Raw genomic sequence first — 12,520 nt, 5'->3', positions numbered from 1 at the left:
TCGGCCATTTCTCGGCATCATCGTCCCGGCCGAGTTACAGCACCATCTTCATGTGTGTGACATGATAGGGCCGTTGGTTTCGTTCGAGTGTGTTGAATGTCATCATCGCTAGTATGGGTATGCACAATTCTTCCCTCTGCCGGCACAGGACATCCCTTTTGACCAGCATTGTTACACTCTTCGGGGAATACAGTACCATGGTTGGAGCATTATACTCCATGATTGGATTCAGCAATAGGGGAACCACCGCAACAGTCGGTCGCGAGATAGGAATTCGCAACCAATCGCCAACTTTAGCCGGTATACCGATTATTATCGTTGGTACATTGATTCATTCTGGATGTACTTGAGATTGCCGGAGTTCATTCCTCAGCAGCCACCCCAGCAGCCATATGCAGTGTTTCAGCCATTTCCTTATCATCGCCCGCCATTACCTCAGCCACCACACCCCTGTCATCATAGACAGGACACACATCACAGCCACCACAGCCGTCACAATTTGCCTCACAACGAGCATGTGCATCTGGGATTTGAGTATGCGAACTTTCTGGCATTATCACCACAGGTTGAGCAATATACATATGATATTATCATCTGTCATTTTCTTGAGGATATCTTTGATGCAACGCCACCTCAGCAGTCACCGCAGTCAAACCGGGCATCAATGGACGGATCGGCTCGTCGAAGCCATCGTACCCCACACCCGATAGTCAAGTGAGTGGTTGCATCGATCCACATCTTGAGATCGATGCAGGTCGTATTAATGTGCCAATAGATGCTCCGAGCGGTCTTGACTTGAATGCGCCGACACAGCAGGAGGTTGTTGACAAGTATATCCCTGGTCCTTCAGCTCCAGCAGCCGCAGGTGGGTCAGGTCCAGTAGAGGGACAGGGAGTTGGTCATCAATACAACCTATGAATAAGGCAATCACACCCACGTCCATAAGTCTTGCATTGTGCATAGGACATCTTTGGCTCGGATTCGTAAATAATGTAATCTACTGCTTTAGAGATAGTGTAACTCTGAATTGCTACAATGACTAATTTTCTAAACCGTACTTCATTCTGATCCGGAACTCTCCGTCCTCAGGGTCAGCAACACCTATAATAATAATAAATTGTCGCTAATTGATCCATGAAAACAAAATTAAGGAAACATACTACCCACTACTCCGTACCTATGTTCGCGTATTCAGGAAACTTCGGTGCATGCATGGCGTCAAGATCCAAGTTACGCATAAAAGGTGGAATGTCCATCATTTGACTAACTGCAGGTGGAACCACTAAGATTTCCGTGACTGTCTCACCTCCCCCATCGTCATCCTCGTCATCGTCACCGGCTTCATAAGTAGCTTCGAACTCCTCGTCGCTATCATTGTCCATTTCTTCGTATGCTTCAGTTCTGTCATCTTGCACGTCTGAGTTATGTTAAAACTCATCCGCATTTATATGTTCAAACTCAACATACAACTCAATCCATGGATGTTGCACTTGAGTTTGCTGGTGAATATAAAACATCTGCTGAATACTTGTTTCGTCAACGATTGGCATAACCACAAACTGTACCAGGCCACCAAATACCACAACCGAACTCCGGTAGAGAATGTTGCTCACCCTCTTTAAAATATTACTCTCTATGCTCTGACAGAGCTCGTACTGTAGTTTCACAAACGTTGTAGTGCACGGAACTACAAACAAAAATGTACTCTCACAAGCGAAGCTCATGCCCTCATATGTATTATGTATAACCTCACCGTTGTGGTAAACAACTGTATTTTCAGTGCCCTCCATGACACCAACAACAGAGAAAACACCTCTCTTACAATGCAATAAAATAGTAACGAGCTCCTATTTTTATAGGCAGAAGACTCACCTTGCAGGTTTTGTGTTGCAAAGACATCTAACCAGCGTCTGCCACGTGTCAAACACGTAGGGTGCGTGTTGCATGGATGTACGCTACATGGTAATCACACAGGGTGCATGTTGCATGGATGGACACCACATGGCAATCACGCAGGGTGCATGTTGCATGGATGAACGTCCATCCACTAGTATATACACCAAAAAGCTCCATTTCCAGGTATTAATCAACTATTTTTTTCTATTAAAATTCTTTAGCCGAAATTTAAATTTATTATTTTAATTTTTATATTTTTTATAAAAACTTTTTCCAATTGATAATTTTTATATGTGATTCGTTACTAATGCCTCGACCTGAACTACCTGTAAATCGGAACTATATAAATAAAACTTGCTAAATCAAAGATATGTGGTTTCTCCCTTTTAATGATTTTTTTAGGAGTGATTACCATAAAATTAGGCTAACATCCCTAACAACTCTGTAATAATAGGTCAACTTGGTAACCACAATATAGCACGTTCAAATTCAAACACTATTTAAAAACAGGATGAGTTATACCTATCATCAAGTTTACTACACAGAAAAATTTGGCGCCCACCGTGGGCCACGAGTTTAAATCTAACCATACTATCATCTTCTCTGCTCGATTTTTTACCCTCTTTTGTTGGTTGTAATTAATGGTGGTGGAAGAGCAAACTAATCCACTCCTCCTTCTCCCACTGAGACCGAACTATTGGCTATCAATGAGAGCATACGTCCATACCTCGGAAGTCAAGACCACGGTGGTAGTTACTCTAAAGTCGTCAGTAAAATGAACCAACCCCTTTTTTAAAAGAGATTATGAGCTTTTAAATAACCAAAAAATTTACTCTGCCAACAACGCTGAAACCCTATGATGGAATCGGTGACCCCAATATTCACATCACCAAGTTTCATTCAGTGATGTTTCTTAACGACGCTTCTGACCCAATATTATATTGTTATTTTTTTACTTTTTTAGATCGTGCTGCTTTACTCTGGTTTTCATCTTTACCTACAGATTCTCTCTCTAATTTTCAGGAACTAGCCGACTTTTTCACTAACAATTTTGCAGCATCCAAGATCTATGTCCATAATTCAGACTAACTTAGCAAAATCAAACAAGGTCAACACGAAAGTCTCTATGACTGTATGATGAGGTTCAATAAGATAGCAATGGGGATCCCAATCTCAACCTCGATGTCCACCTCCATTCCCTTAAGAGTGGTCTTCGTCTTGGCAAGTTCTAGGAGACTATTGATGTTGTCAAGCTGAAGACTTTAGCAAAATTTCAAAAAAAAAAAAACAGTTGGACAGATGAAAATTGAAGAACTTAGACAAGTTTGGCAAATCAATAAACAAACTCAGTCAAAAGAGGATGACCAAAAGAACCTTTTCGAATTAGCAAAGTGATTAGCAAAGGGACTTATACCTTCAAATACTACTAGGCAAAGAACTACCTGGTACTTAGAACGCAACATCTCTGAAGCTAATACCATATCTAAGTTGTAAGTTAGGACTCAAAAATGTACTCTTTTTTTTCACTCACAAGATTTTTCTCACACTGAGTTTTGTTTGGAGGGGTTTTAATGAGGCAGTCCGTTCTGTACCTTCTATGTTAAGAGGGTAATCTTTAATAACTAATACATTGTTTTTAACTTCATCATTCTTTATTTTTAATTATTATTCCTGCTTTTAGTTCAACTACTATTTTTTCTACACACTACACATATTACGACAAATCAATATTAAAGTTAGCATACAAAAACAAATTGATAGTTATAAGTCGGAATCAATCCATATAAACCGATACCTATAAGTCAAAATCACTTCCTATAGACTAGCAATTATAAGTCGGAATCAATCCAAACAAGCCGACACCTATAAGTTGGAATTATTTCAAACAAATTGGCAATTATAATTCAAAATCACTAAAAAAATCGATATTTATAAGTCAGAATCAGTCAAAGCAAGCTGACACGTATAAAGTCGGGGTCAATCCAACAAACAATCAACTACGAGCTCGTCCAAAAATACAATAATATAAACAACAGCATTCCCAATAACAAGCTTGATCAACTTTATTTTCAAGATTATCAAGTTAATTTTAGGGGCTAATCCTTATATCTCCGAACTATAACACAAACCGCATCTCTTTCATATCCTACTGAGTTGTAACTTGATTTTTATAAAAGCTCAACCTGCTTCTCTTAAAAATAAACAGGTCAAGCTTGGGGGCTCACCATATTATCATTATTCATAATAACTCTTAGTTTTATTTTTATTTAATTTAGACTCTTCTCTCTAACATGGCAATTATTTTTCAAGTACAACAAGTTGAGCTTGGAAAGCTACCACACTACAAGAAAAAATGCCAAATACCGTCAGAATTATTGTCGGATTTAGCATCGACCTGTACCAGCAAATTTAGCGTCGGGTTTTCTGATAGAAAAGAGGAGAAATTCGTCACTATAAAAGATTATCGTCAGAACAGATTTTTCGTCGCTAAAGGCGATGGTAATTATTGGAGCAAAAACGTAACTCATCCGCGCCAATTTTATCGTTAAATTTTCTGTCAGTATCATGGTTTAGTAAAATGCATTGTTTTGGTGATTTACCATCAGATTAATCTGCCGATAAATACAACGGTAAAATTGGGGTAAAATTCAAATGTTAAACCCTTCCTTCTCACTTTTACGAACATTCTCTCTCTCTCTCTCTCTCTCTCTCTCTCTCTCTCTCTCTCTCTCTCTTCTCGTCTTCTCTCTCTTTCCATTGAAGCTGTCATCGTCGCTACGACCGGGAGCACGTCGTCGTCGTCATTGCCTGGAGTACCTGCTGTCGCCGTTGCTGCACGTAATTCTACTGCTGTTGTTATTCCTGCCGCATCCTCCATTGCGGTTGTTGTTCATGTCGTTGTTACTGACGCCTCTATCACCACCTTGGTAAAGAGACCTTGCAGCCACTATCATCAGATTTATTGTTGGTATGGTTATTTTATTTTTTCAGATTATTGGTGAGTTTAGTACTTTGTTACGGTTTTCGTTAAATCAGTGGTTAAATTTGTTTAATGAAGTGTGTGATTGGGAGTAGTTGTATTAATTTATTGTAGAAGTATACGTTGATCAACTACAAAGATTCATTATAGAAGGACTTGAATACAAGGTGCTAAGACTAAAGAAAGCGTTCTATGGACTCAAGCAAGCTCCGCGAGCATAGTATAGTCGAATTAATAAATATTTCATTGATCATGAATTTTGGATGTGCAAAAGTGAGCTTACACTTTACATCAAGATACAGTAACTCAAACATTTTTATAGTTTTTTTGTACGTGGACGATCTTATCTACGCGAAAACAATGAGACCATGATCAGAGAATTCAAAGAAAAAATGAAGCAAATATTTGAGATAATTGACTTAGGATTGATGCACTATTTTCTTGGCATTGAGGTAAACTAAAATGGAGACAGAATTTTCATTTCACAAAAGAAATATACTCAAAATTTGTTGCAAAAGTTCAAGATAAATAATTACAAAGCAGTATCTACTCCTCTAGTCCATAATGAGAAATTACAAAAAAAAAAAGATGAATCTGGAGAGGCAGATACTTCACAATATAAAAGTCTTATTGGAAGCCTCCTTTATCTAACTAGCACAAGATCCGATATCATGTATGCAATAAGTCTATTATCAAGATTCATGCAAAAACTAAGTCAGAAGCACTATGGAGCTGCAAGAAGGATTTTGATATCTATAAAACAAAAAGGATTATGGCATTCGCTATAAATCTACTGAAGATCCAAAATTATTTGGATATACGAATAGTGATTGGGCATGTCAATTGATGACATGAAAAGTACTTCTGGATATGCATTTACGTTAGGATTTGGAGTATTCTCTTTGGCATAAAAAAAACAAGAAACTGTGGCTCAATCATCCGTAGAAGGCGAGTATGTTATTGCCGCAAATACTACTAGTCAAGCAATATAGATAAAGAAAATATTCAAAGATATAGGAGAGCAACAAGTTAGAGCAACAACTATGTTCTGTGATAGCAAGTTAACAATAGCAATAGCAAATAATCCAGTCCATCGTAGTAGAACCAAGCATATAGCTATCAAGTATCATTTTGTACGACAAGCTATATTGGAGATAAAGATAAAAATTGAGTATTGCAACACAAATGAGCAACCAACTGACATCTTCATTAAGGCACTACCAATATTAAAGTTCGAACTATTTTGAAAGATGCTTGGAATTACACAAATGTACATAAAAAAGAAGTATTAATTATACTATATTTTTGTGAAATTCTCTAGAATTCTCATAATCTTGTTTTATAAAAATAAATATCTTAGATATTATAATAAAAAAGTCTAGAAGTTAAGTAAATAAATCAAATATTAAAAATATCTAAGATTCCTATCTAAAAATATCTAGGTTAATATCTAAAAATATCTAAAAAATAATATTATCTAAAAATTATAATCTAACAACTTATGAAGTCTATAAATAAGTTATTGTAAAAATTATATTCAACTTACAAATATATTAAATTTTACTAACTTTTATACTCTCTCCTTAATATATTAATAATATAATTATCAATTTTTTTAAATTATTCATCTAAATTATTTCTTCATCAAAACTATTTATAATATTCTTACTAATTATTTCATATTTTAAATTTATAATATACTAAATCAACATCAAACTATTTTATAAAATTGACCTTCTTCCTATTTTTCTTCTGAATCTTCTCCTTCTTCTTCATATCAAGTTTGTGTAAAATAGAAAAAAAAAGACATGATTATAATTACTTAGCAATTTGTAGCATATGTAAAATATTGATTTACTTTTGATATTGTTCTTTTACTTAGCGTCATCATCTTCATCTCAATAATAAAGTGTGTATGACTAACTCATGTTAACATTAGCTATCTCTGGATTATGGGCTAATGTTAAATCCTTTGAAATATTGATAAAAGGATTAACTTAGCTAATATTCATTGATTATAGAAATTATTAACTTCGAATTTTGGATAAAAGGATTCGATTTTATGATACATGGGTCCCTGCCACATTGGCAATGCTATAGAGGGTCTAGCCTTCTCCTACCACATACAACTCATCAGGTAGCGATCTTGTGTGGCAATTTCTTCTTATTATCACGATGGCGGTTTTGATTTGTGCTTCTTCCATTGGACTATTATTTTTTAAAAAAAGTATAAGTAAAAAATAAAAATATTAAACAAAGTGAATAATATATATTAGATATTTTATTTATTAGGTATACGAATAATTATTTTAATATTAAAATTTAACTAAATTATTTAAAAATATAATATATTTTTATTTTATTGAATCAATTTTAAAATTTAGTGTTTATAAAAATCATTATCTATCTAATAAAATTCTTATTTTTTACTACGGCTCCAAGCAAGAGAGCAATTGTTATTATTAATTATTTAATTAGCATTATGATATAATATCATTTGGCCATAGGCTTCTTTTCATGTTTCTTTAACTAAAGTTGTTATTGTTAGAAAAATAAACAAGCAAGCTATGTTAAAATCTTGATTATTTAACATGATGATATAGGCATTAACTTCTTTGCTGAAAAATCTTTGTAATGCTTTTTGAACTCGAAGTATACTAAACCGCTCTTGATAATATTTTTTTTTGAAATTGTAAAATATACTTGTATTATTTATTACTATCATTAATCTTTTACCATCATCATTTGTAACAAAAAATATTTTAATAAAAAAATAGAATTTAAGATTTAACTATCATGTGATTTAAGACTAGGGCAAATGACCAAATTAAAATAAACTAGAGAAAGGTTTACCAGATTACAATAATTGGAAATTGCATATCTTTATGTCTTGTTTCATTTTATATAGAAACCGTGGGAACTAAGCACGGTTTTGAAATCAACATAAACTGCGGTTGATAGCCAGATTTTATGATGAAATGAGTTTGAATGTAAACCGTGGGAGGCAGCCACGGTTTACGTGAGGAGAGAGCTATACATAAACCGTGGTAGACAGCCACGGTTTATGAAGAAAATGATTCGTGCATAAAATCCTATAGGCAGCCACGGTTTATGAGTGTGTAGGTATAAATAAGGAAGCCGTGGCTGGTGAGGGCGGATCATTTGTGAGGTTTCAAAAATTTGGAGAAGGTTGGTGGGTGAGAGAGAAAAATAGTTTTTTGGTTTAGTAGTTGGTTTGAGATTTTGAACCAGTTGAGTGGCGAACCAATGGAAGAAGAGGCTCGGATGTACCGGTTAAATGACGTCGCGCATGTGGCTGGATTTATCGACCAAGAGGTTGGTTAAACCACCTTTTTATTATTATTTTTTGTTTAATGTTGTTATTATTAATGGTAGATGTTATATTATTATTTTAACAGTTATAATAGAAATTTTTGCTGTTATCATGAATGTGAGTTTTTTATATTTATTAAATTTCTAATTTTTGTTATTGGTAGAATTAATTTTTTAGTTTTAGGTGTTAGTAATATTGTTAGTGTTATTTGCGCTGTTCTTGTTATGGTTAGGGTTTTTATTGATATTAGTGTAAGTTGTTACTATTGTTGTGTGTTGAGAGTTCGTTATCCATCTTTTTGCAGCCTACTAGAGTTATTAGCGGTGTGAGAAGACAACAGAATATGCCTTTACACGAGCGTATCATACCGTATCTAGAGACCGCGGGCTTATATCACTTGGCTAGGCTGAATAGTCAGTGGTTCTGGGTTGATGAGCCTCTACTTAGCGCATTCATTGAGAGGTGGCGTCCTGAGACCCACATCTTTCACATGCCCTTTGGGGAGTGCACGGTCACCGTGTACTCCGACTGGTGCCTGTCGTACAAGGTGACGGTGAAGCACCTTGACTCTCTTATGTTCCTTTCAATAGCCTTGACCAAAGCCTGACAAATTTCTTGTCCAGACCCAACTTGCGCCTCTGCTGTTTGTCCCCAGAGCACGAATAGCTCAGCAAGCCTTCTGTATGTGGACTTTACCAGCGAAGTGACCAGGAGGTTGCGAGTTCCCTTTAACACGGAGTTCACACATTCACTGATGTTCGTCGTCATGTGCCCGAACCGTCTACCGCTATCCTGGTGTTGGGTCCACTTCTCATACTCCATCCGGTTCGCCCAGTCACACATGGCCGGATTCTCTGTACGCATGATGTCAAACTAGTAATAGAACTCTGCCTCAGTTTTTGCATACGCCGCATTAACCAGCATCCTTCTGGCATCTTTACCTTTAAAAGAAAGGCTGAAATTTGCTGCCACATGACGGATACAGTACGCCCGATAAGCACGTGGTGGCAGCCAACCATTCACGGGATTCTCAAGTGCAGCCTTGATGCCGTTATGCCTGTCTGAGATAACAAGGATACCCTCTTGTGGCGTCACATGCGTTCTTAAGTTGGACAAGAAAAAAGACCATGACTCTACATTTTCCCCCTCCACAAGGGCGAATGCTATCGGGAGGATGTTTGAGTTCCCATCCTGTGCAATCGCCAACAGTAAGGTGCCTCCATATTTGCCGTACAAGTGGGTACCATCAATACTCACAAGCAGCTTGCAATGCTGGAAGGCCTCAACGCAAGGTGGAAATGTCCAGAATAGACGATGAAAGTACACTGTTGACTCATCAATCTGGTCCATAACTCGAACAGGAGAGGTCTGCAACACAGTAACTATCCCGGGCATCGTCAACTGCACCCCTAGCATCCAACGTGGCAACTCGGCATAAGACTCTTCCCAATCTCCATATATTTGTGCAACTGCCTTCTGTTTTGCTTTCCAAACCTTCCGGTAACTGGGCTTGAAGCCGTAATCAGCTTCAGTTGCTTGTTGCAACACCTTGATCGGTACTGCAGCATCCGCACTAACCAACGGAAAAATCCTCGCACAGATAACGTGGTAATCAAGCTGACGGTGATCACTGAAAATAGATGTGGCTAAGCAAGTGTGGGGACCGTTGTACCTCCTAACCTCCCAAGTGCCCTTTCGTGCACGGAGCGAAATCCGAATCAGCCAACTACAACTTTTGCCGAAATCCTTGCACTTTCCATGATACTTCAGATGGTCCGATTCCAACACTCGGTACTCAACACCTCGACGGATGCTATAGTCCTTCACACTAAGAACAGCTTCATCTTTACTCTGGAAGGATTGCCTAATCTGAAATTCTGTTGACGAACCGCCAACTGTAGCAATTCCCGCCGGGTGTTCACCCAGAGCCTCCAAGTTTATAGCGGAGAAGTGTGGAGGGTAATGCTGTGTGCCAGAACTTGAAGGACCTTGTTGTGCATGTGGTTTAGCACCGGTGTCATCATCGCTGTCTCCAAAGATATTTACAGGCTCCTGCTCAGAGTCATCGTCCCGCATTGTATTTTCTACTCGATCAGGTTCCCCAAAGCCTTGAACTTCATCATCTATGGCACGACCTGATTCCCCCTGAAATGCCTGCTGCCGGACCCCTTGATTAGGGGAACGTACAGTACGAACTGCCTCCGTTTGTACCAAATCAGCCGCAAAGAAAGGTGAGACAACCTGCGGAACAGATGGCCGGATCGCAGGCACCGAGCAAGACGCACCACCTGCGGTAGTCGAGCTGTGAACAGGAGCCGATGCCCCAGAACTATCCACAGCAACCTCCAACTTCGCATACAGCTCATGTATTCTGACCTCCGGAAAACTCCTTACGCAATGAAACAGAACCCTAATATCTTTGTCAGCCGCTAACACGAACGTATCATACATGACACCGCTCGAGACTACAGCGATGGGAATCTTGTAGAAAATCTTCTTCACAAACTTGCTCCCAAAAACCCCAAGTTTTTGCAAGATGCTGCTCTTCACATCTGACAAACTGTTTGATGAACTAACAAATACACTCAACGGTTCTCTGTCAGTGAACTTCACACCATATTTTTTGCTTTTTTTTTTATTTTTCCAGAGCAATGCACTAAGACAAGAACACACTCTTCCTCACTTGACATTGTGACAATGATCTTCTCACCAGCTTGAATCTCACTCAACTATATATATATTTTCAGTCTACATAAACCGTTCTTGGTTACAGGGTTTTATGCCCATTGGAAGTCCTTCATAAACCGTGGTTGCCGGCCACGTTTCATGCATTTCTTTCTTCATAAATCGTGGCTACTTCCAGCGGTTTCTAACTTTCATTCATAAAGAGTAAACCGTGGCTATCTACCACAGTTTACGTTGTGCTTTTCTTCCATGTAAAACCTGCCTGCCAGCCACGGTTTATGTGTAGCTTGAAACCGTAGTTGGCTCCCACGATTTACATAGATAACGAAACAAGACATTCAGGTATCAATTTCTCCATTGTTGTAATCTGGTAAACCTTTCTCTTCTTTATTTTAATTTGGTCATTTGCCCTTAAGACTACATATTAAAATTATTAATGAAAATTATAAAAATATAAAAAAAATTTAACTTTTAATAGATTTATTTTATATTTATTAAAATAATTAAATAATTCGAATTTCTTCATTTATAATAATTTTAATATGTACCTTTAGAATACATATTAATTCAACTCTAAATTATTTTAGGTTAAATTAAATTTACATGCCTTCATTTTATTTAAGTTAATTTTAACTGTCAATCAAAAAACATATCTCTTATTTAAAATAAGATTGAAAAAATATTTGATTTGAAGGACATAAAGTAGTAAGAATACGACTATATAACTTTTACGAATAAAATACCAAGGAATACTAGGAAATACCAGAGGAGTACTAGAAATCTGCTATTCCCATAAACTTATTGTATATGTCGTAATAAAACCTTCACAAAGTATTCTAAATTAGAACAACATTGTAGAAATCTCAACATATATTCGTGAAGAGTGTCCTAATAGTTTTGAAGTGTCGAAATCCCAACTTTGAAAACTATGTTAGTTTCTTTCGGTTCTTATTTTTTTACATGTTTGATTGACGAAACTATAGTTTAGTATTTGTGGATGGTGAGTAGTGTCTTTTTTTAATTGGTTTAATTTTTTGGATTAGTTAAATTTTTTCCATCATTTTCTATTAATTTGTTCTGTTTTGGGCTTATTCTAATAACGTAAACCTTTAATCATTCTAAAATTTTAGAGAATTTATTGTGTCTCATTATAATCTAAGCATTTTTATCAATCAAATTCAATTAAATTGATCCAAATTAAATGAAAATAATTTACACAATATGCACATGAATTATACAATTTTTTGTGTTTTTTTTGCGTGTTTTTTTATTGTTATTTTTTTATTGTTACTATTATTAATGCATTTTTTTCCTCCTCCAAATAATTATTATAGCATATTTTAAATTTTTTTATTTAATTTTTTTTGTTAAGAGAATGAAATAAAAATAATCATTTTTATAATAATTATTTGGAGGAGAAAAAAAATGCATTAATACTCATTTTATAATAATCATTTATAGTATTTGGGGTCTAAATTGAGTCAATTGTAATTTTAGAAGTCAATTTGAGTCCTACTTCAAATTTTAGGTATCAAATTGAGTATTAATTTAGAATTATGAAAAGGTGAAAGAAGAGATGATGATGATGATGAAAGAGTTTTGAATTGTGCATAATTTATTAAAAG

The 12,520-nt window shown here is 36.2% G+C and overlaps 1 protein-coding gene across 1 annotated transcript; it reads right to left on the bottom strand.

The window, feature by feature from the left end:
- Window positions 1-9,083: 9,083 nt before the first annotated feature.
- Window positions 9,084-10,661, bottom strand: LOC130949312 (uncharacterized). The gene has a single exon (XM_057878068.1). The coding sequence runs from the start codon at window positions 10,659-10,661 to the stop codon at window positions 9,084-9,086; it is 1,578 nt and encodes a 525-aa protein (XP_057734051.1).
- Between the last annotated feature and the right edge of the window lie 1,859 nt (window positions 10,662-12,520).

The sequence above is a fragment of the Arachis stenosperma genome, chromosome 9, assembly GCF_014773155.1.
Source record: "Arachis stenosperma cultivar V10309 chromosome 9, arast.V10309.gnm1.PFL2, whole genome shotgun sequence".
Lineage (NCBI taxonomy): Eukaryota > Viridiplantae > Streptophyta > Magnoliopsida > Fabales > Fabaceae > Arachis > Arachis stenosperma.
The sequence above is the reverse complement of the archived record's forward strand: the minus strand, read 5'-3'. Positions and strand labels throughout refer to the sequence as shown.

What these genes read in the sequence shown, in the direction of transcription:
- LOC130949312 (XM_057878068.1), bottom strand. Translation starts at nt 10,661, where the DNA reads ATGTATGATACGTTCGTGTTAGCGGCTGACAAAGATATTAGGGTTCTG.